At 45.1% G+C, this 24,542-nt stretch overlaps 2 protein-coding genes across 4 annotated transcripts; both read right to left on the reverse strand.

Annotated features, from left to right (window-relative positions):
• Nucleotides 1-864: 864 nt before the first annotated feature.
• RPP21 (ribonuclease P subunit p21) lies at nt 865-2,762 on the reverse strand. Of its 3 annotated transcripts, none has more exons than XM_007449216.1 (5): nt 2,639-2,735; nt 2,462-2,562; nt 2,285-2,367; nt 1,150-1,282; nt 865-1,012 (listed from the first exon to the last, which is right to left on the reverse strand). In XM_007449216.1, the coding sequence occupies exons 1-5, from the start codon at nt 2,693-2,695 to the stop codon at nt 952-954; spliced, it is 435 nt and encodes a 144-aa protein (XP_007449278.1). In that variant the 5' UTR covers nt 2,696-2,735; the 3' UTR covers nt 865-951. The 3 variants fall into 3 exon arrangements, with proteins under 3 accessions (XP_007449278.1, XP_007449276.1, XP_007449277.1); XM_007449214.1 differs by having other exon boundaries at nt 1,157-1,282; nt 2,285-2,391; XM_007449215.1 differs by having other exon boundaries at nt 876-1,012; nt 1,157-1,282; nt 2,639-2,762.
• A 2,702-nt stretch (nt 2,763-5,464) lies between these two features.
• On the reverse strand, nt 5,465-14,805 carry TRIM39 (tripartite motif containing 39). Its single transcript, XM_007449217.1, has 6 exons — nt 14,353-14,805; nt 13,218-13,313; nt 8,648-8,878; nt 7,446-7,468; nt 6,752-6,867; nt 5,465-6,012 (listed from the first exon to the last, which is right to left on the reverse strand). The coding sequence occupies exons 1-6, from the start codon at nt 14,803-14,805 to the stop codon at nt 5,465-5,467; spliced, it is 1,467 nt and encodes a 488-aa protein (XP_007449279.1).
• Nucleotides 14,806-24,542: the final 9,737 nt, after the last annotated feature.

The raw sequence follows: 24,542 nt of genomic DNA on the forward strand, positions 1-24,542 counted from the left end.
CTGAAATTCTGACTTCGAGTAAATTGTCCAGGGATATCAAATAAAACAATTTTTGTTGTTTACTGATTCTCAAGAAAACCTTGAAGGTTTACCTACAGAACTTACTTGTGTAATATTTGACAGTGTCCGTTTGTTAGTACCTTTGACTTTATTAGTTCAGGCTGTACAACTTCTCTTATTAGAATTTTATAGAAGAAAACACAGAGATTGGGAAAAGACCCAAAAGGAAGTGGGCCTGGAGAATCTAAACCCTCCCTCCACCAACCCCACCCAAACTTTTTTTCCCTCCTTTAAAAACAGCATCAGTGGGGCTTCCCTGGTGGCGCAGTGGTTGACAGTCCGCCTGCCGATGCAGGGGATGCGGGTTCGTGCCCCGGTCTGGGAAGATCCCACATGCCGCAGAGCGGCTGGGCCGCTGGGCCTGCGCGTCCGGAGCCTGTGCTCCACAATGGGAGAGGCCACAATGGTGAGAGGCCCGCGTACCACAAAAAAAAAACAAAAACAAAAAAACAGCATCAGTGGCATTAGCAGTCTGTCTGTCCAGCCCTTTAGTCAACAGTCAAGGCTACCTAAAAATGGACTGCCTTAAGAAGGATCAGGGCCTTGCAGACAACCCCGGAGCCTGCGTTCCAATTGTGGCACTGCACTGAGGAAGCAGGGGTGGAGGGGCACTGGAGGCAGGGTCCTGGAAATGGGAGCTGCTTCATGGGGCCAAGTGGTAATTGGGATCTCCCTGAATGGTGGGAGTATGAGGATGATAACGACAAAGGACTAAAAGGACAAAGAAGAGGATAGCTGGTGACAGAGAAATACAGACAGAAACAGAGGAAAATGGAGTTAAGAGCTGAAATACAGAACAGAATCATGCAAAGTTAAAGAGAATTAATATTTATTTGGAAGACGGGGTGAATCCATCACTGGCGATTGGAACTCTGAGGCTGCACTTTCTCCTCAGGAAGGTGGGCTGGAATGCGGTGGGCTGTGTTTGGCAGGGGTTGTGGTGGTTTGGGATCTGAGTAGATGAGCAGAATTAGTTTTTTAAGACTGTGGCACCTTTCACACCAACCCAGAACCCACCCATGTGTCCTCCGCAGCTCTATGTTACCCACTGTCCCTACCCCCCTGGGGTACCCCCATTTTCTCAACCACCTCTCACCTGCCTGGCTCCCCAGCTGGGCCTCAGGCCGGTCTCCCCAGAGCAGATGCCTAGGATCGTTGAGGAACCGTTGGCTGCGCTGGCATGTCAGGCAGGTCTGTACAGTCCAGCGCTGAGCCTTGCAGCCTGGGGTGCATGTGGGGAAAAGAGAGTGCCCAGGTTTAGGAGAAGAAAAGGTCTCCTGCACCCAGTTTTGCCTCCACCGTTTTCCGGTAGGGATTCTACTCCCTCCCCACCTTGATTTGATGGTGTCAGGTCTCTGCATAAAGTCTGTCATTTTTTTGGTACCCTTTATTTATTTATTTGGTTGTGCCGGGTCTTAGTGGCAGCACGTGAGATCTCTGCTGCCGCGTGTGGGTCGTGCGGGATCTTCGTTGCTGCATGCGGGATCTAGCTCCCTGACTAGGGATTGAACCTGGGCCCCCTGCATTGGGAGCGTGGAGTCTTAACCACTAGACCACCAGGGAAGTCCCTCTTGGTACCCTTTAAGATAAAGTCCAAACTCCTTAACAAGACTCTTCAAGATCTGCCCTGTTTCCCTCTCCGGCCTCCTGTCTTGCCCTTGCCCACCTCAAAGCCAGCCTCCTGGGCTCTCAGTTCCTTGACAGCACCACAAGCTCTCTTGTCTGAGGCCTCACAAATGCCTAGGATTTCCATCTCCCACTCCCTTCCCTTATAATGAACCTCACCATCACTGGTTTAAGTAACTTAGTATTCTACTTCCCTAATTAAAGCATTTTTCTACGCTATTCTAATTGTTTCTGTCTTAGTCTGTCCCATCAGACTATAATTTCAATGAGAATAATGACTCTAGAGCAATAACTTGACACATCTCAGAAAAATAATTGTTGAATGAATGAATATGGGAATCATGTCCTCCATGACGTCGAATAACATCTATTATCATGCAGGGGCGAGGCTGCTTCTCATGGCGACATAATTTCTCTACTGAACAGACCTAGTTTGTCCAAGTGGAGTTAAGTTGTTAACTCAGAGCTGGAGAAAGCCGACGCCTCCAAATCCCACACCTGGCACCCATCTACATCGAGGAACGGATCATTGCCCGTGCCCTCCCCCAGCCCACAGGTGTTCCTCAAACATCCCACCTCGGCAGGAGGGAGCACTCACGTCTCTGGCGCTGGGTGCAGGTCAGGCCCGGGATGAGGAGGGAAGAGCAGCCACGACAGAGGGTCCTCTTCACCGAAGGGTCCCTGGGGGCGGAGGTGGGTGGTGGTCTGGGCGCCCGCTCTCCCTCTCCCCTCCTTCCCCCGTCCAGCCAGTCGCCGGACTCCGCACCCCTCTCACCGCCGCAATACGAGCCGCTTCGCTATGGTCCTCTCCGTGTGGCAATAAAACCTCGCCAGTGCCTGGTTCTCGGGGTCCTGCGCGAGGACGCAGTGGGCAGCCTGAGGGAAGGAGCCGTCAGTGGGGGCCCTCCGCACTGGGCCGCCTCCCTGTGCGTGCGCCGCAACACGGACTCACCTGGTACAGGAAGCTGAGCCTCTGGAAGGCCTCGCGGTCCTTCACCTGCCCGGCCATCCGAGCCGCGCTAGCTCCCCACAAGCCGCAGTCCACAGGCCCCACCCTGGGGTAGCCCCGCTCCCGGGCGTCCGCGCAAGGCCTCCTGGGAACTGTAGTTCCTGGGGCCGTGCGCACTACTGTGCCGTCCTTACTCTGGCGACACCCTGCGGCCTCACAGACCCATCTATTTGCAAACCCACACCATCCCCTGCAATCCAAGCCAGGGGTTCCTTTATGAGTTTGGGGTTCCTTTATGAGTTTTGGCTTCCTTTTAGTCTTCCTCAAGCCCATGATTATATTAGGTAGAGACTGGAGAGGTTAGTGGAGCAGCAGAGAATCTTAAACTGCTAAACATCTTCAGGACAGAAGACTGGTCTCTTTATGCAGATAGGTTGGGGAGATGGTTATGTGCAATATATACCCAGCTAGACCTCCTGCCCTATGCTCCTGAAGCCAAAGGCAGACGCCTGGAAGACCTACAGACTGAAGGAGCAGTTGATACATTCAAAAATACCACTAGTGCCAGTGACAGTGAAATTGGAAAGGATCTTGAGGGCAGTGGAGGGAGGGAAGAGGGCTCCTGGCTCTTAGAAAGCACAGCTTACTCCCAATCTTTTCCACTTACCAAAATGCAGTGCTGGACACACAGTAAGTAGGTGATCCTCACTAACTCCTGGTCTTAGGTACTGGAGGAAACCTGTCAACAGCATCCCCTGCCCCCGAAAAAATATCCCCTGTAGTGTTTCACACGCTTTCCTCACTTCCCTCCCTTAGACCTCTGCCTCTCCTCTGCTCTGTTTGACATCCTGTGATTACTTCTGCTTCATAGTTAATAACCACTCATTCCTGAGGTTTAGTAGAGGGATAGAACATGAATAAATCCTGAGATGGGGAGAGGGCAGAATAAGTCAGGAGAGAATGAGGGTTCTCTCCTCTCTCAGACCCCCTCCTCCTCGCCCCCCATCAGGCTGGACAGGGAACCAGGCCTCCAGTTTGAAGGAAATGGCTGAAATTTCCTCTCAGATTAGTTTCACAAGTGTCTCCAGGCTCAAATGAGGAGTGTTTAAAAGGTAGATGGCCAGGCCCACTCCAGACCTTGATCAATCACTGAAGGTGAGCCCCAGGAATGCAATTTTTTTTTTTTTTGGTCACGCCGTGCAGCTTGTGGGATGTTAGTTCCCCGACCAGGGATCAAACCTGGGCCCCTGACAGTGAGAGCGTGGAGTCCTGACCACTGGACCGCCAGGGAATTCCAAGGAACATGCATTTTTAACACCCATTTCTTATATATCAACAGAGATTATCATCAAATTAACACAGGACACATAGATCACTTCAGTGGATCCTTTGTTCCATATTATGTTTTACCAACCAAAGCATCTTGCCACAAAGAACCACAGTCAAGGCACAAAGGTAAGAGGAGAGTCTGGACAAAGTCCTGTTGAGGTGGTAGGAGGAGCTGAAATGCCCTCAATAAACTGCAGTTTCTTGTCCTAATCTTCTGTGAACCCCTGATTACCCAAGTAGCAGATAATCCAGTCATTTTAGTTTGGTTTGGCATGCATTGCTTTACCTTTTTTGACAACATACGTACCCTACAGGTTGTTTATTTTGGCCTAACATTAAAATGATTTACATTCTCTGATATGAGAAATGGCAAAAGGTGAAGGATGGCAACAAACAAAATCCGGCTCTTGTGAACACTAGTTCCAGGCCAGATGCACACAGGCCAAAGGAAATTGCCTATCTGGCCCTTCCCTATACATACCACCCTCTTCTACCCTGTCCCCAGGGTGAGGAAGACTCCGTTTTCTTTTTCCCTGTCTGGCTTGGACACCTTAGCCAGGTAACAAGGCTGACAACTTGGGAGTAGCTACTTAGTAGCATTCTTTAAGGCCAGGGCTTTGGATAGGAATACTTTTCTCTTTCCTCTAATACCTGACTCTCTCCTTTCCAAGTTCCCTTGGGAAAGCAGTGAAAGGGTGGATGTGTCTTGCAGGATCTCTTGCATCTTGCCTCTCCAGATGAGCAAGGTAACAGCTCTTGGCGATGAGCAACTACAAGGAGGTGGGCGATGAGCCATCTCTGCTGAAGGCTAAGGCAGGGACCTGGGTTCTCTTTCTTCCTACCCCCTCCTCCCCACATTCCTACCTCTGGCCAATCCTACTCATAATGGCAACCAAAGAAACCCTTCTCCCCTTCATTAGTCTTTAGGAATCTGTTCATTTAGCTCCCTTTCCTGACCTTCTTTCTAACCTTCTTGATGCCCAATCTCTGCCCTGAAAATAACTCCTCAACATCTACACCCACGAGAGCAACTGTCATTCATCTTTATTTCAATTTAGAGGTACCAAGACCCCTGTGATCTTCCTAAAAAAACAAGACTGTTTTGGGTCAAAGAACCCCCTAAAAGGATGTACAGGGGGTTCTGTTTCCTCCTCTGGTTTGAGCAAGTCAGACCCTCCCACAGACTTGCTGTTTCTGGAAAAGCCTCTCCTTCCTTCCAACCCATCCTTGTGCAATAGAAAACCTGATGGACTTCAGAGGAGACTACCCCCCGGGAACCAGCTCTCCACCCTAACAGTGAGGAGGGAGACACTGCAGTGCTCTCGTCCCAGCCCAGTCCTAACTACTCCTCCCCATAAACCATTCTAGAAACCAAGGTGTTCTCCCAGATGGTTCAGGACTGGAACCAGGCAGACACGAAGACGTTCCAGCAGGTCACAGGAAGGAAGGCCCGTAGCTCTTGACCCTGCCTCACCCTGATTATTCCCACGTCCCTACCTGTCACTCCCAATCTGTTGGGGGCCTGATGGTAAGCGGTGCAGCATTCTTCCGACCAGCCCGGATGCCTGGGTAGAAGAGGGGCCAAAGTTTCTCAGTAAAAGTATCAGTGAAGGTGTAGATATGAGAGCGGTCTGTGACGTTGTAAAAAGACAGTGTACCGGCCTCATAGTCTAGGAATATGCCTACCCGCTTGGGTTTCACCTTGATGTGCAAAGGGGTAAAAGGTGTGGTAGTGGCTGCATACTTGTCCCCATTCCACAGCCGCACCCGCCAGTAGCCAGTCTCAGGGAGTGGGGTCAGTTCGCCCTTTCGGCTCACAGAGTCCCGGCACACACCCACTGCCCAGTGGGTCTTGTCGCCCACCTCCACCTCCCAGTAGTGTCGACCTGAGGTGAAACCCTCAGTAGCCAGGACACAAGGGTAGAAGGTGAAACGCTGTGGTGTATCAGGGAGATCCCGGAGTCTTGTCTCCACGAACTTGACGCTCTTACGATCTTCCGACAGGACTAGGTTAGGATGAGCAGTCTCAGGGTCCAGGGTCACATCCGCTGGCGGGAGAAGCCAGAGTGGGGAGCTAGATGAGGACGGGAATAGCTAAACGCCCCTGCCTCACTCTTCCAGCCTGCCTTTGCAGAGCCTGCTCCCTGAAAGCCCCCAGAACCCCGTGGTTTGCTTAACTTTCTCAATCCTCGGTGTCACCTAAGGGAGGGGAGGGGAGGAAACAATGGCTTCGTTTCTCATCCTGGCCCTAAAATAAACAGGTAATGATCTCTTGACTCTGCAAGGGCTGGTGGTTTAGGCTCCTGCCTGGTTCTCCCTCCATGCCCCCTGACATCATCATCCATCTCACTGTGTGGAGAAGCACAAGGCACAGTCCAATGGTAAGAAAAAATAAAAATGTTAAGAAGGGTACAGAGCCAGATAGCATTATAGTCTAGCGATACAGTGACCATGTGTCTGTTTCCCTGGACAGTCTGGCTTATGACTATTTTCCAAATAAGTATTAATAAGACTCCCTTTCACTCTCAAGAGGGGACGAGTTTCAGCAAATTATTTAACCTCTCTGGGTCCCTATTTAGAAAAGTATGGGACTAAGAGTAGATGACACCTGAGGCTTCTCACTTTGAGTTCTGTGACTCAGAGTGAGATTGAAAACCAGGTAAAGGAGTGGGTGTGAATATGGACATGAAAAGTGACAGAGGGGATAAGTGAAGTCCAGATAAAGTAGGACCTAAAGACTTTCTTCTGTCGATTCCCTCTGCTAGTTTCCTTTTGGGAACAACTCACCAATTAGCTGTTTAAGGATTTTCCTTAGTGCAAAGTACTGTCGGGGGAAATTGCTGAAGTTCTTTTCCAGCTCTATGGATACTGAAGTCACCTCCATGGTCTTCACCTTCTCACATCTAGGAGGGATGGGAAGATAGGGGAAGAAAGGGCAGGGTCAGGGGAAGCTCCAGCTTAGTGAGTATTCAGATGCTGTCATCTCTAGGGAGAAACTAAAATTCTCCATCCTCACACTTTCTCCTCCCTCAAGACAAGTTCTTGCTTATTGCTTTCTTTTGCCTATCTATGGAAAGCCATATGGTCCCCTAGACAAACCCTTATCTTAATAATCAGTCTTAGAACTTTCTGGAGGTACTGTTATATTTCATGCAAATAGATAACCACCTCCACCCCGCCCCCAACCAGTTCCTCCTTCCATCTTGTTTGGACACAATTCCACCCATAGGCCCAGGTAGAATCTGGTTCTATTTCATTATCTTTGTATCTAGGAAGTCCTGATGCTCAGAGGGGAAAAGGTAAGGGACTAGTACTCCCAGTGATTTGCTCTCTAACTGGCTTCATGGATGCAATAAACCTTCTCCCTTTTTCTACCCAGACACTGCATGACTTTCCCATCCTTATTCCCCCAACTCCTTATTGTAGCCCTACTCTTTAAGCCAAGACCTAACTCACTCAAAGAGATACAAGAATCACTTACTTTTCCAGGGTACTTTTGACATCCTAGAGGAAGGAGAAAAGAGAGCAATATTGGTCCTGGTAGTCAAGGGTCCTAAAGGCAAAAGGTTTCCCTCCTCCCAAAAGTTCTAGATCTATTAAATAGGCATAAGGCAAACTATGGGTCACAGTGCAAGGGGACGAGCTCCAGAGGGATCTGAGTACATCTCTCCCAACCTAACCCCCACTTTCAACTCTCAGTTATCATGAAGCTTGGTAACTGATATCACTTCCAAATAGTTTCTTGCGTGCTTGTCTTTGTTCCTCAAGAACACTGGGACTCAATGCCAGGGACAGGGATTGTGTCTGCTCTTTACTCTGTCCCCCAAGTACCAACCACACACCTGTCTCCCTGAGGATCAGTACAGATAGTTCCAGACGGCTGGCATAGGAACGAATCACACTCTCCCGTTGTGGTTTGGTATCCCTTGTCTAGTATTGGTTAATAAATATTAATAACTGTGTGCCAATCCTGATTTGTGAATACTTGGGGTCCAGAAGACAAAGAAGACAAATCTCTGCCCCCCAAGGATTTCCCAGTTTAATGTGGAAGGCAGAACACACATACATGAAAGGACACGAGAGTAAATACCAAGCAATATATAACATGCAGATAAATGTACAACGAAGCCTCACTGATTCAAATGCTGGTAATGTGATCTCTAAGATAAGAAATTTGTTTCCTACAGCCTTGCTAACACCATTCATTTGCTTAAGAAAACAGATTTCAAACATTTTAGAGGCACCATTTACATATCAAAAGCAATATATTACTTATACATTATTTCAAGTGTCCTTCAAACTATGCTTCTATTCTTTCTGTGCACTAGGTAAATCAAGTTCCAGGACTTAAAAGTAACGGTTACTGCATTTACACAATTTTTAATGCATAGTTTTTTCACTATTCAGACTAGACTGCCCTCCTCTCAAAAGAGTGAATTTTTTCTTTGGTACAAGTTAAGCACATAATTGTTGACAAGACATAAGAACACCGAAATGATCAGAAGGGGATGGGAGAAATCAGAGAAGGCTTTCTGTAGAGAAAGATCCTTTGAGCCTGTCTGGAAGAAAGAACTGGATTTAGAGAGGCAGAGCGGAGGAATGAGCATTGCAGGCTGACAGAATGGCCTGTGCAAAGCTAGACTGTGCTTGGCCTGAGGGGCTATGCAGGGGCAAATGTCGAACCTTAAGCATCTCGAAGCCCGACTGTAAGCACTTGCCCTCCACCTCAGCAGCCAAGTGGGCCAGGTCCCGGCGCTTGTCTCCAAGGTGAGCAGCATTTTCTCGGAGGCGCTGTAGAATGTCCTGTTCCTCCTCCTCTAGTCGTGAAAGTAACACCTGCTGCTCTTCATCCAGCCGCCGATGAAGCTCTTCAAATTCCTTTAAGATCTGCTGTCGACGACTCTCCACTAGTCTCTGAGAACAGAGGGTGGGTATTATGTTTAACAGGGCCAGTGGAGCACAAAGTGCCTTTCCCCACCCACCATGTGTATGAATTCACACAGACTTCCAGTGTCATTGGAAAGAGCTTAACAGGACACTCATGCTTCTCTCCACTGGAATTTCCCTTTGTAAAGAATGGCTCCATCCCTAACTAATAAGAACCTACTGTATAGCACAGGGAATTCTACTCAGTGCTCTGTAGTGACCTAAATGGGAAGGAAATCCAAAAAAGAGGGGATATATATATATATATATATATACACACACATATAGCTGATTCACTTTGCTGTACAGTAGAAATGAACAAAATATTCTACACTATACTCCAATAAAAATTTTAAAAAAAGAAAAGAAAAGAATGGCTCCATCCTCATTGTCACCCCTACTGATGATGGGATGAAGACCATTGGGGAGATAAAAAAATAAACCAATGTTAAAAAATTTATCTTCTTTATTAAATTAGCTTCTAAAAAAGCTACACTTCTATGTTTTAGTAAAAATATTCAAGACATAAGAACCCAATAATATGACATGTATTATTACAGAAATCAGAGATACCTCTGCTATCGCCTACTCTAAAGTTCTAGTTAATGCAATCTGTCAAGAAAAGGAAAGTACTGGAAAGTCTGAGATTGTTATCATTTGTACACTGCAAGACATTTACTTGATAAAAACCAGAGAAGCAACTGGAAAAATATCAGAATCAACAAGATTTTAGTAATGGGTTGTTACAAAATATAAATGTAGATTTCAAGGCTGAACCTGTTCAACAGTTCCAAGTCACTTCAGAGACTGACAGTTTACACCCCAGAAACAGGTTATAGAAGTTTGTGAGTAAATTATTTGCTTGAAATTTGAAACATGCTTTCTTTCAGTTAAACCTCTAACATTTCTGAAACTGGATAATATATGACTCAGACTCCAGCCATAACGCATTCTGAGAGTTATCAGCAGGCATATCCTCCCTTTTGCACCTCAACTGCAACAAGAAGTGACCTCCCCAAAGGATTCCCTAAGCATCACATGTCTGATGGGGAGGAATCAGCCAAGAGGAAAGCAAAGTTAGAAGCAGAGACTGGGACTCTGGAAGAAGGAAGTGGATAGGGCCTGGAAGGCAGGGTTGAGGGTGAATAGAGAGTGGGGCTGCAAAGCCAGGTGGGCCTTACAAGCCTTGTGTTTCTGGATTTCAAGCTAGTTCCCAGCAGAGGCTGACTAGCTCCAGTTCTAGAGCTGCTTTCTGCTTCCCATTTCACTGCTGCCTCCTCAGGAGCATATTGGAACAAAATATATTCTCACAACATTTACCATTAAGTAAAACTCAGCCTTTTTTCCTGTGTGTCTGTGTGTTTAGGGGTGATGTATGGGTAGAATTTAGGTTCGTAACTGTGGTAAAAAGAAAGCAAAGGGCTCTCGTATAATCTCATAATCCCTTCTCTTTTTCTCCCCCGCTATTTTGTAGGGCAGTGGTTCTTAATCAGGGTGTTACCTCCTTCTAGGGATGTTTTGGAAACAGGGGGCATTTTTGTTTGATTGGGGGAGCTCCTGGGAAGGATGCTAACACTCCTCCAATATGTGAAGACAACCCAGTAAGATGAACTGCACCATTTTCTAATGTTCTGCTGGATATTAAAAAAATGGAGTCCTGGACTTGAATGCCACTTTATATACAAACACAGAGTAATTCTTATATGGTTTTAATATACCTGAATTTTTCGGGAATGGCTAAAAACTCATTAAGACTGTATTTTGTTTTTCTTACAATTTTACTGTAAGTTATTTATCATTTTGAAAAATTATGGCACCAATAGCTAAACTGCTAGTGGCATTTGAGTCAACATTACTACACAATTCCGTCAGTCTGAATTTGTATTTGTTGCATTGTTGACATAGGTGCAAGGATAAAACTACACTGTAGTGTCTTTCGGGGTAGTCATGCCTAAATGTTTACATACCAGATTTTATTATAAATTACTTTTATGTTGTATTATATTATACTATATTTGGGCATGATAGTCTCTTTTAAAAATTATGTGGATAGATCATTTTATCCATAATTTTCATTTCAGCATGATTAATTACAAATTATTTATTTCTAAAAGGGGCATTGGGTCTGGAGGTGGGGATGAGGGAGAGAGTTCAAAAGGTCACTGAAGGAATGCTGGTGGTTGGTGACAGTTTCCGAGACCATTAAAATGATAATATACATTTAAAAAAAAAACACACCACAGTTCTGTTCAAGCACTGAGCAGGTTTTTCTTTTTTTTTTTTTTTTTGCGGTACGCGGGCCTCTCACTGTTGTGGCCTCTCCCGCTGCAGAGCACAGGCTCCGGACGCGCAGGCCCAGTGACCATGGCTCACGGGCCCAGCCGCTCCGCAGCATGTGGGATCTTCCCGGACCAGGGCACGAACCCATGTCCCCTGCATCGGCAGGAGGACTCTCAACCACTGCGCCACCAGGGAAGCCCCATTTAGCAGGTTTTTAAAATTTTTATTCCCCTCTCCATCCTTTACCTTTAAGAAGGTGATCAACAGGAAGAAGAAAGCTAATGACTGGGAATAAGCTTCATTTTCACATATTTTAAGTTCTTCAGGAGCCCTCCAAAAGGACAAATAACTTTTTTTTTTAACGTTCACCTTTGCAATCAAAATTAGTTCAAATTTAAAAAAAATTCAAATGTTTGTGTGTTAAAATGTATAAAGGACTAAGGTAATAATACTTGCTTCCTGTTGAAATGTCATTGTTAAAAAAAAAAAAAATTAGTGTTTCTACTGATTTCAAACCTGTGTTTAATTTCTGGTGATCCCTAAATCTCAACTCCAAAAACTCATTATTTCTTCTGGAAGTCTTTAATGCAATCAAGTTTCTCTGCTGTCTTCTTAGGAATATGCAACTGTGCTTTTTGTGCCATGTCATTTATATTTTCTCTACTTGACTGTAAGCTCAAGGAGGGCAGGGACTGTACTTTTGCTCATCATTGTTCTCCAGTGTCAAAGACAGGGTTTGGCCTATACTGGAAGCTTAGTAAATATTTACTGATTTCTGCAGAATTAGTATCTCTGATTTTGCACATACTGGCTATATGATCTTGGACTAGACACTTATCCAAGTTCTGTGTAAACTGTGTAAACTGGGGATAACAATACTTACCTTACAGGGTATCTAAGTTCACTCTTGTCAAATATGACTTCCTGGCCTCCCTTCTCCTTGTCTTGTACCTCCTCTATGTCCCACTTGGGCCAAGTATAGCCTGAACTCTTAGAACTTAAAACTGGACAGGGCTTCCCTGGTGGTGCAGTGGTTGAGAGTCTGCCTGCCGATGCAGGGGACACAGGTTCATGTCCTGGTCCGGGAAGATCCCACATGCCACAGAGCGGCTGGGCCCGTGAGCCATGGCCGCCGAGCCTGCACATCCGGAGACTGTGCTCCGCAACGGGAGAGGCCACAGCAGTGAGAGGCCCGCATACCGCAAAAAAAAAACAAACCAAAAAACAAAAAAAAACTGGGCAGAACCCTAAGACCTAATAAAATCTTCTAAGTTTGGAATGTCATGGACACCTAAGGAATTAATGCACAGGATTCAATAAATACTAGGTATTATTACCACTATAATTAATACATGTTTCACTGTCCAACAGAAGAAATAAGGCAGATACCAAACTACAAATTTGGTAGTTTCACATCTCTTCCATAGCATTACCATGCTACAAATATGGTAATGCTATGGAAGAGATGTAAAACTGTATGAAAATTAAGAAAGCTAATTTCTAAAGGGTCAGGAAAAGCTACATAGGAAGTGGTTTTCATCTTAGGATGGACAGGATCCCATAGGTAGAGGATGAGGAGGGTAAGAACATTCCAGGAACCATTATCATCCAGCATACTTGAGCTTACTTGAATTAAGAGAATGTGGTCCTAATGTCGCTGGGAGGTTCTTCTGGGCGCTGTTGGGCAGCTCCTTCATCCTTCCTCCCCAGTGCACCTTCCACATTCTCCTTTCCTCAATCCCTCTAAGGATCTCTCAGCAGAGAGCCTCCTTCCCTGCTTTACAAAGAAAAGGAGGCCAAGGGGCATGAACTCCCTCAACTCGCCAGATATAAGATGTTCTTTCCTTCACCTCTTACATCCTTCTCCTCAATTCTTAATCCATGACAATTTAAGTACAATGTTTAATCAGTCAAGCCTAATAAAATATCATTGTTTTTGAGAGAACAGCATTTTCCTAATAAATCAGAACTGGTAGATTAAATAATGTGTGGTTAATGTTCAGTTAATTGCCTGAAGAGCAGCCCAAATGGGATTGCCTGCCTTTACCTTGAGTTCCCCAGGCTTCTTCTCCTCAGAGGACTTGCAGCGGGTGATCTCCTGCAGCTTCCGCTCCAGGGGCTCCAGGCACTTCTGCAGTTTTTCCTGAGGGGTGAGAAGTGGGAGAATGGCATTTGGGGTTGGCTAGTACATCCTACGTTCAAAGGCTAACCCACTTGTTTTAAACCATTTGTTTGCTTCCTATCCATCTGTCTCTTGATCCAACTCCCTTCCTGGCCTGTCATTTGAGGTGTCAGCTTCCTACAGGTCCTTTCTCCTGCCACCTGCCTGTCTCCATCACCTTCCTTGCTCACCAAACCTTCCTTTCACTGAATCTCACTGTTCCACTGTCACCAACTCTCTGTCCTTCCCCAGCCCTATTAGTTTCCTAACTCAAGGAACTGCTTGTTACTGTCAAAGTGACCTCCTGTACCCTGATATCCTTCTTTAAACTTGTTTTCCTATCCAATTATAACCACTTGCAAATATAATAAAATCTTGATTACTTATTCTGAAAACTACCATAAAGTCTTATTTCCAAGATTTTATTAACATTATTAACATTTATTAATTAGGCAAAGTACTTGATAAAGTGCTAAGACATTAAAATCTCTAATTCCTATTACTCAAACATTTACCCTGTGTCCCAGCAGTAAGTTAAACCAGATGCCATATTATCCTTTATTGGGGGAAGATGCAAACAGACTGGCTCAGCTTAGCCTGGTGGGGGTCATTCTAAAGTGATGTTACCTGTTCCCAATATCAGTGGGTAAACAAGGGGTGTGCTGAGCAGGGGGACAGAATGAAGAAACCAGACCATTTTTCAGTTCTTAAGTTTGATCTTCTCCACATGGTTTCATTCATTTATGAAAAATACGATACATTCCAAGACCACACATACTCAAATGTGTTACAAAAGTCAGACAGAATTTTTCGGGGTACTCCTTACTGCTCTTCTTCATGCCTGAGGATAACTGATCAGACATATTGTGTGCCCCCATGTACGTAGCTCTGAGGGGACTACAGATTGAGGATCAGATACTGTCTTGCCCTCAGGAACTTACAATCCTCTACCCAGGGAGTCTCCCATCCTCTGTGCTCCTCCCTCTTGCCCTGCATTGGCATCATGTGTCTGGTTCCCTACCTTGTACTCCTGTGTGGCATCGTCCAGTGGCACGACAGTGTGGGCCCGGTGGGTGTGGGAAATTGCACATATCAAACACACAGCCTCCTGGTCCTCATAGCAGAAGAGGCTGAGGGCTTCATGGTGCTGGGGGCAGAGGCTCTCATCTCGGATCTTCCGCTTGACGGCCTGGAGCTGCTTGGCAATTTCCACCATGCTGCCCAGCTGTCGATTAGGTCGGAGACTGCGGTAGCGGGACGTCTTTCGACATACAGGACAAGGGAAGTCCCTCTCTAGGTCCTCCCACCAGCGAGTGATGCAAGCTTTGCAGAAGTTGTGCCCACACTCAATGATGACAGGCTCCTTCAGATACTCCAGGCACACAGAGCAACTTGCCTCCACCTGTAAGTTCTCCAGAGCTGCAGCTGTGGAGGCTGCAGAGGCCCCGGCCTCTAACAGGCTTGTCTCTGCCATTATTTAACTTGAGGTTAGGATGGGAGAAGAGAAAAAAAAAATGTTAGTTGGAGGTTTAGTTTTTTTTGCATCCCTGGCCTGACAGTTACCCCCAAGTTAAATCCTAACTCCAGATTTAGCCCCATCATAGTATTTTACATCTTCTCTTCCACTACATCAACCTCTTTTGTTTCTCCATTTCCAAAACTTGTGACTCCCAGCCATCAATTTTTTTTTTCTCTTCAGCAAAATGACACACAACCCTCAATCTCTTGTCTTTTACCACTGCTTTCTCTTGCTAGAAACAGAGGCTTCCTTCAACTCTGAGTACTTCTCCTGATCCAGGTTCATTCCACTTGTATCTTAGAACCAATAGTTTCAGACCAATGTATTCCTAGTGTGACATCTTCTAATAGATGAGAAAAGAGTATGGGAAAGCGAAGAGTGCCAAAGCATTAATTAAGATTTCTTAAATTGAGTATATTTTAAAGTCTAATATTTCAGAAGAGTTTTACTACAATAGCCCATTGGAGCCTAAGCTTGATTCTCTGCCGCTGTTCTCTCAGTCTTTCAAAGGGTAATAAATAGAATGAGTTAGGCAAGGGTGACAACCTCTTCTTTTCAGAAAGTTTGAAATTATTCTTCCTTTTATCAGGCTAGCCTAGAGAAAGTGTGCCCTTTTCTTGGAATGAAATTATTCATACAACAACTCATTTCTATTTGTGTGAATTTGGACATCTGGAACTGCTGAAAAGTGATAAATTCATGGCAACTAAAGAGTCTATTACTGAGCCCAGGGCAATAATTTTTTGAAGAGAGAGCTGACAAGTCTATTTTAAGTATTCAGCAGTGACTGGAGTCACTGAAATAGTTATCAATAACTAATTCCTTGGATGTACTGTACCTCCAACTAATAGGTTCTGGAGTGGTTTGGAATTAAGAGAGAGAAAAGTAAAGAGGCAATCTTTACTTAGAAGAGGCAAAAACTTCTAATGAAGCCTCAAAAGAATTGGAAATGCATCTAAAAGATTTATAAAGCAGAAGGCTGGTCCTCTATTCCATCCTTAAAACATCACCACTTTTATCCATGAAATAGTTGATTTCTCCATCCCCTTAACCCCCCTCCCTAAGGGATCCAACAGAAGGAAATTTAGTAAGTCTATGTGTTGAGAGAGAAGTGGCCATGTAATGAGTTGGGTTAACAATGATTATTCCTGTATATGTTGACGGCACACGTGAAAAGTGTTTAATTTGGAGTAGGAACTGAGAGCTTATTCGGACCTGAATTTCCTCCCTCAACCAGGAGAGAAGTTCAGTCAGATGATTTTTCTCTACCTCTGGGAATCCAACTTTGACGAGTAACCCTTCCCTTTCCCTAATCTTCTAGAAATTAGGTGGTCTCCTCACCTGGGGTGAGTTGAACTGTATGCAGAGTTAGGGAGCAGAATGGATCTAGACTAGCAAAGAAGTAGTGTGGAAGAGAAATGGGGAAAGGTTAGGGAGGTATGGGGAGAGGACTTGGAGCTACAGCACTAGTTAAGCCTTCGGTGTCTCTGGGTTGGTCATTTTTTCCCCTCTATTCCTCGTGTCTCAGTAGAAGGGCAAACTTCAAAGCCGTCCTCATTTTGTTTCTACCACTGTCGGGGGTCCCACCTTGCGACCCTTTCCTGAGCGTGGTCCACAACTTGGTCCCACCCCCGTCTCCATCTTCTCCGCCAGATCTGGCGCAGGGGGACTGGAGTCGGGGGAGAGGAAACGTCGTTGTTGGCAGGGAGGGAGGGATACGTGTCCAGGTGAGGAGGAGGTGTGACGTGAAGGTGGGATGCCCGCCGCTATGACGCAGCCGAGAGCCGCGGTGACGGCGCGGGGAGGCTAGCGGCAGCGGGACGGGGGAACGGCGGGGTAGCCAAGCAACGCCGGACGCGCTGACGTCGCCGGGGCGGCAAAACGTCCGCCCGGGCCCGAGGCGGGCGGAGGCAGCTGTGGTTACGTGCGGGGGGCCGGTGACGCAGTCGCGGGGCGCTAGGACGCGGCGTGCGGAGCCGGTCAGCGGGGGCAGGCCCCAAGGCCCCAGCGCGGCGGCGGGACAGCACCTACCTTCCCGGCTTCGGGTCCGGGAGTGCGGGGCGCAGAGCCGCCGGAGCGCTGCCTCCCTCCTTCCTCCTCCCCCCGCCCCCGCCCCGCAGCGCGACACACAATACTCGCCGGAAGCGGAAGCCGCGCCGGGAGGCTCGTGTCAGTGGAAGCCCGGGTGTTGGCGGGCGACCGCGGGAGGGCCTAGCGGCGCCTCCGGAACAAGGAGAAGGCGGGGAGCAGGAGGGGAGAACCAGCAGGAGGAGTGGAGGGCGAGAAGAGACCCGGAGGGGCAGGTGGCTGAAATGCAGTCGTCCAGGTGACCCGAGGAATCCTCTGGAGAAAGAGGGCCGCGCATGCGCGTGGCGGAGCGCTGAAGCCCATTGCCCACAGGGCGCCTACAGGCGCCGGGGCAGGCGGGCCCGTCCCGCCCAGGGTGTGGGCCCGGGCTCTGACCCGGCTCGGGCTGGTCCCGGTTGGGGCTGGGAGCCGCCGGGGGCGGGGCAAGGGCGGGTTGCGGACATTGAGCTACACTGCTCCTCTCTCCAGGCCAGTCCCGGGAGAAGGTGGCTCACCGAGTCGGCGGCCAATTACGTGGTAGACCTGCGGGTCTCAGCTGGCACGTCACTTCCGACAAGTTGAGTTTAAGCCTTTTAACATTAAAGGATTAGCTCAATTTTCCCTGCCGTGGGCTTCGGATGCTTGGTCACCTTGTCCTTGCTAGGCGAGCTTTACGGAAATGATCTACCTCCTCCGATGGAGTGGTAGCCCCGAAAGAGCTGGTATTGTGACTCTGCTGCTCACCTTTGTGTCCTCAGCTCCTCTCTCGGTGCCCGACCGCAGCGAGCGCGCAGTGAGCACCCGTTCTGGGTGCGAGCCAATCCCGTCTTTTTCCAGTTTTGTGGCTTTGGCTTGAGTTTCTCCGCAAGAGCAGATGGTGGTTTTGCGGCGACTCCGGACTCCTGCGTTATAGCCTCCTTACTTTCCTCTCCTGTTGCTGGAAGCTTCGCAGCCTTGTGACTTTGGAGGACGAGGGCGAGATGATGAGGCTGGGGAAGAGTCGGCGGACAGAGGTGTGATGAGACTGGGAGGAGGTGCTGAGTTGAGTTGATGGAGCTGGGGAGGAGTGGATGCTGGGTAAAGGGGTGATGGGGCTGGGGAGAAGTTGGGGCTGGGGAAAGGTGTGCTGCGGCTGGGCAGGAGTTAGTGCTAAGAGTAGACACTGCTGGTAGAAAACGCAACTTGCCCCGCCTTCTGTCTGCCAACACTAGGCATACAGAATGCTAACCAAAAGAAATGAACAGATTTTGGTGTACCCTTCGAGGTGAAATGGCCCAATGGCCCAACTTGTGCCTGTGTAAGTTGTGATGCTGTTTACAAACACTGTGCAGTATTTAACCTCTCATCCTGGGAGCCAGGAACTATTTATTTGCAGAAAATAGCTCATGTGGGAGGTATAAAGATTTAGGGTCAGGCATGCTAAATACAGCTGGTCTGCTTTTTCTTCACTGTTCTTTGCTTTTTGTTCACTTTTTTTCAGTAGCAGTGATTTGAAGAGGATTAAACTTGATAAAATTACATTTATTAACTTTTTTTCCCTCATTGTTATTTGACCATTGGGAATTTTAGCAGCAGTACTCTTTCTAGTTCACGGACTGCCTCATTCTAAGGTAGGGTAGTTTGAAAGCCACAAATTGGGCGGTCAGCCTCTTTATCCTTACTTTATAGGGAGCGTGGTGAGGTTTGGTTCTGGTTATGATTTGTAACTTTTAAGGTGTTGGCTAGCACTTCATTCTGGCTTTCTGTTTGTAGGTGGCCAGGGGTGTGGTAATATTAAGCAAATTTCCAGGAGGAAGTGCATTTCTGAGGAGTATGAAGAATGTGGTGGCCTGGAGACTAATAGATTATTAAGATGACTTTACGCTCAATATGGAAGGAAAGGGGGGAGAATGTCTAGGTAAAACTATAAAATTATGAAGGGCATGTACTATGTCATAGAACAGGGTTTGGCAAACCTTTCCTGTAAGGAACCAAATAGGACGTATTTTTGGCTTTGTTGCCCATACTCAATTCTGTCTTTGTAGTATGAAAATAGCGTTAGACTATACTAAATGAGTGAGCGTTGCTGAAATTTGAATTTCATATAAATTCTTCACTTGCCTTGAAATTTTATTCTCCTTTTGATTTTACCCCCAATCATTTAAAAATGTAAACACATATCTTAGGTTGTGGGCTGTACAAGCACAGGTAGCAGACCATAGTTTGCTGTCCCCTGACATAGAACAGTAATGAAGTACCCAGTATTTTTCAATAGAGAATGCCTGGGAAAGTGGGTGAACACAATGCTGTGATCTCTTATTTCCATCTGTCTATATGATAACACACAAAATAATAATAAAGGAAATTTGAAATCTTAACACAAATTTGTTATGACCTGTGAAACTTGGTCGGCTGAGATTTATGAATATACTAAGGTACAAGTACATTTTTTAAACAAGGAAAGGTATTCGTTGTCTAAAATTAAACGAGATTGTAGTTCAGGAGAGGTGGAATAACACTGAATTGTGACGTTGATTTATATCAACAAGGGATTTCCAACATAGGAATATGCAAAAATGAGTAATAGTAATATGAAGGATAATTTAAAAAATTTAAATATACACTTTAATATTGTTTTTATATCAGTAAAAGATATATCTGATATATCTTTTATATCAGAAGATATCTTGGAACCACTGAGTCACATAGAGGAAAAGGATGTATTAGCAGTGCAGGTAGAAAACTGGTTGAGGTCAGATATGAGATATGGTAGGTTGGGGAGGGAGAGGGTTCAACTGTCCAGACTTCCGAAATTTTTCCTCAGAAGAAGGCAAAGCATCTAATTTTCCCCCGCCATTTTTTTAAATTATAAAAAATTTAAACTGCAGAAAGACGGTCGTCAGTCTTTTAATACTTTACACTGTGCTTTTTATGCTTTACACACTGTGCTTTTTATACTTTATACTGGCTGTCTATAATCTTTCCAATTCAGTAACATTGGAACTACCTTGTTCTTTTTCAAGTCTATATCACTGCTTCATTGTGTAGATGTATAATTTATTCAGCCATTTTGTTTAGAGAAAACATTTAGGGTTTTTCCAAGTCTTATTAAATAAAGGCTGTAGTGAACATTCTTGTACATATATCTTTTCCCCTCAGTTTTATTGTGATATAACTGACGTATAACACTGTGTTAGTTCAGGGTGTGCAACGTAATGATTTGATATATTTGCCCATATGTCTTTTTTGTTTTTTTTAACTTCTCAATAAGGAATGTCTTTTTTTTTTTAATTTTATTTAATTTATTTTTTTAAACAGCAGGTTCTTATTAGTTATCCATTTTATACATATTAGTGTATACATGTTAATCCCAATCTCCCAGTTCATCCCACCACCACCACCCCGCCCCCCGCCCCTCTCCCTCCTTGGTGTCCATACCTTTGTTCTCTACATCTGTGTCTCTATTTCTGCCTGCAAACTGGTTCATCTGTACCATTTTTCTAGGTTCCACGTATATGCGTTAATATACGGTATTTGTTTTTCTCTTTCTGACTTATTTCACTCTGTATAACAGTCTCTACATCCATCTACTTCACTACAAATGACCCAATTTCGTTCCTTTTAATGGCTGAGTAACACTCCATTGTATATATGTACCACATCTTCTTTATCCATGCGACTGTAGATGGGCATTTAGGTTGCTTCCATGACCTGGCTATTGTAAATAGTGCTGCAATGAACATTGGGGTGCATGTGTCTTTTTGAGTTATGGTTTTCTCTGAGTATATGCCCAGTAGTGGGATTGCTGGGTCATATGGTAGTTCTATTTTTAGTTTTTTAAGGAACCTCCATACTGTTCTCCATAGTGGCTGTATCAATTTACATTCCCACCAACAGTGCAAGGGGGTTCCCTTTACTCCACACCCTCTCCAGCATTTGTTGTTTGTAGATTTTCTGATGATTCCAATTCTAACTGGTGTGAGATGATACCTCATTGTAGTTTTGACTTGCATTTCTCTAATAATTAGTGATGTTGAGCAGCTTTTCATGTGCTTCTTGGCCATCTGTATGTCTTCTTTGGAGAAATGTCTGTTTAGGTCTTCTGCCCATTTTTTGATTGGGTTGTTTGGTTTTTTTTTACATTGAGCTGCATGAGCTGTTTATATATCTTGGAGATTAATCCTTTGTCCGTTGATTCATTTGCAGATATTTTCTCCCATTCTGAGGGTTGTCCTTTTGTCTTGTTTGTAGTTTCCTTTGCTTTGCAAAAGGTTTTAAGTTTCATTAGGTCCCATTTGTTTATTTTTGTTTTTATTTCCATTTCTCTAGGAGGTGGGTCAAAAAAGATCTTGCTGTGATTTATGTCAAAGAGTGTTCCTATATTTTCCTCTAAGAGTTTTACAGTGTCCGGTCTTACATTTAGGTCTCTATACTCCATTTTGAGTTTGTTTTTGTGTATGGTGTTAGGGAGTATTCTAATTTCATTCTTTTACATGTAGCTGTCCAGTTTTCCCAGCACCACTTACTGAAGAGACTATCTTTTCTCCATTGTATATCCTTGCCTCCTTTGTCATAGGTTAGTTGACTACAGGTGCATGGGTTTATCTCTGGGCTTTCTATCCTGTTCCATTGATCTATATTTCTGTTTTTGTGCCAGTACCATATTGTCTTTTTTTTCTTTTTCATTTTCTTTTTATTTATTTATTGTTTTTGGCTTCTTTGGGTCTTCATTGCTGCACGCAGGCTTTCTTTAGTTGTGGCGAGTGGGGGCTACTCTTCTTTGCAGTGCGTGGGATTCTCATTGCAGTGGCCTCTCTTGTTGTGGAGCACGGGCTCTAGGTGTGCGGGCTTCAGTAGTTGTGGCTCACGGGCTCTAGGGCACAGGCTCAGTAGTTGTGGCGCACGGGCTTAGTTGCTCTGCGGTATGTGGGACCTTCCCGGACCAGACCTTGAACCCGTGTCCCCTGCATTGGCAGGTGGATTCTTAACCACTGCATCACCAGGGAAGCCCTATCATATTGTCTTGATTACTGTAGCTTTGTAGTATAGTCTGAAGTCAGGGAGTCTGATTCCTCCAGCTCCGTTTTTTTCCCCTCAAGACTGCTTTGGCTATTTGGGGTCTTTTGCGTCTCCATACAAATTTTAAGATTTTTTTGTTCTAGTTCTGTAAAAAATGCCACTGGTAATTTGATAGGGATTGCATTGAATCTGTAGATTGCTTTGGGTAGTATAGTCATTTTCACGATATTGATTCTTCCAATCCAAGAACATGGTATATCTCTCCATCTGTTGGTATCATCTTTAATTTCTTTCATCAGTGCTTATAGTTTTCTGCATACAGGTCTTTTGTCTCCCTAGGTAGGTTTATTCCTAGGTATTTTTTTTTTTTTTTTATTCCTAGGTATTTTTATTCTATTTTAGTGGTAAATGGGAGTGTTTCCTTAATTTCTCTTTCAGGTTTTTGATCATTAGTGTATAGGAATGCAAGAGATTTCTGTGCATTAATTTTGTATCCTGCAACTTTACCAAATTCATTGATTAGCTCTAGTAGTTTTCTGGTGGCATCATTAGGTTTATCTATGTATAGTATCATGTCATCTGCAAACAGTGACAGTTTTACTTTTTCTTTTCCAATTTGTATTCCTTTTATTTCTTTTTCTTCTCTGATTGCTGTGGCTAGGACTTCCAGAATATGTTGAATAATAGTGGTGAGAGTGGACATCCTCATCTTGTTCCTGATCTTAGAGGAAATGCCTTCAGTTTTTCACCATTGAGAATGATGTTTGCTATGGGTTTATCGTATATGGCCTTTATTACGTTGAGGTAGGTTCTCTGTATGCCCACTTTCTGGAGAGTTTTTATCATAAAGGGTGTTGTGTTGAATTTTGTCAAAAGCTTTTTCTGCATCTATTGAGATGATCACATGGTTTTTATTCTTCAGTTCGTTAATATGGTGTATCACATTGATTAATTTGCATATATTGAAGAATCCTTGCATCCCTGGGATAAATCCCACTTATTCATGGTGTATGATCCTTTTAGTGTGTTGTTGGATTCTGTTTGCTAGTATTTTGTTGATAATTTTTGCATCTATATTCATCAGTGATATTTGTCTGTAATTTTCTTTTTTTGTTGTATCTTTGTCTGGTTTTGGTATCAGGGTGATGGTGGCCTCATAGAATGAGTTTGGGACTCTTCCTTCCTCTGCAATTTTTTGGAAGAGCTTGAGAATGATGAGTGTTAGCTCTTCTCTAAATGTTTGATAGAATTCACATATGAAGCCATCTGGTTCTGGACTTCTGTTAGTTGGAAGATTTTTTTTTTTTTTTTTTTTTTTTTGTGGTATGCGGGCCTCTCACTGTTGTGGCCTCTCCTGTTGCGGAGCACAGGCTCCGGACGCGCAGGCTCAGCGCCCATGGCTCACGGGCCTAGCCGCTCCGTGGCATGTGGGATCTTCCCGAACCAGGGCTTGAACCCATGTCCCCTGCATCGGCAGGCGGACTCTCAACCACTGTGCCACCAGGGAAGCCCTGTTGGAAGATTTTTAATCACAGTTTCAATTTCCTTACTTGTGATTGGTCTGTTCATATTTTCTATTTCTTCTTGGTTCAGTCTTGGAAGGTTATACCTTTCTAAGAATTTGTCCATTTCTTCCAGGTTGTCCATTTTATTGGCATAGAGTTGCTCGTAGTAGTCTCTTACGACACTTTCTATTTCTGCGGTGTCTGTTGCAACTTCTTCTTTTTCATTTCTAATTTTGTTGATTTGAGTCCTCTCCCTCCTTTTCTTGATGAGTCTGGCTAAAGGTTTATCAATTTTGTTTATCTTCTCAAAGAACCAGTTTTATTGATCTTTGCTATTGTTTTCTTTGTTTCTATTTCATTTATTTCTGCTCTGATCTTTATGATTTCTTTCCTTCTGCTAACTTTGGGTTTTGTTTGTTCTACTTTCTCTGGTTCTTTAAGGTGTAGGAACCTAAGATTGTTTGAGATTTTTCTTGTTTCTTGAGGTAGGATTGTATTGCTATAAATTTCCCTCTTAGAACTGCTTTTGCTGCATCCCATAGGTTTTGGATCATCATGTTTTTGTTGTCATTTGTCTCTAGGTTTTTTTTTTTTTTTTTATGTGGGCCTCTCACTGTCGTGGCCTCTCCCGTTGCCAGACGCGCAAGCTCAGCGGCCACGGCTCATGGGCCCAGCTGCTCCGCGGCATGTGGGATCCTCCCGGACTGGGGCACGAACCCGTATCCCCTGCATCGGCAGGCGGACTCTCAACCACTGCGCCACCAGGGAGGCCCTGTCTCTAAGTATTTTTTGATTTCCTCTTTGATTTCTTCAGTGATCTCTTGGTTATTTAGTAACACATTGTTTAGCCTCCATGTGCTTGTGTTTTTTATGTTTTTTTCCCTGTAATTGATTTCTAATACAATTAGAAATTGCTTGATATGATTTCAATTTTCTTAAATTTACTGAGGCTTGGGCTTACCTGGTGACACAGTGGTTGAGAGTCCGCCTGCCGATGCAGGAGATGAGGGTTTGTGCCCTGGTCCAGGAAGATCCCACATGCCGCGGAGCGGCTGGGCCAGTGAGCCATGGCCGCTGAGCCTGTGCGTCCGGAGCCTGTGCTCCGCAACGGGAGAGGCCACA

The sequence above is a fragment of the Lipotes vexillifer genome, unplaced genomic scaffold (assembly GCF_000442215.2).
Source record: "Lipotes vexillifer unplaced genomic scaffold, Lipotes_vexillifer_v1.1 scaffold657, whole genome shotgun sequence".
NCBI lineage: Eukaryota > Metazoa > Chordata > Mammalia > Artiodactyla > Lipotidae > Lipotes > Lipotes vexillifer.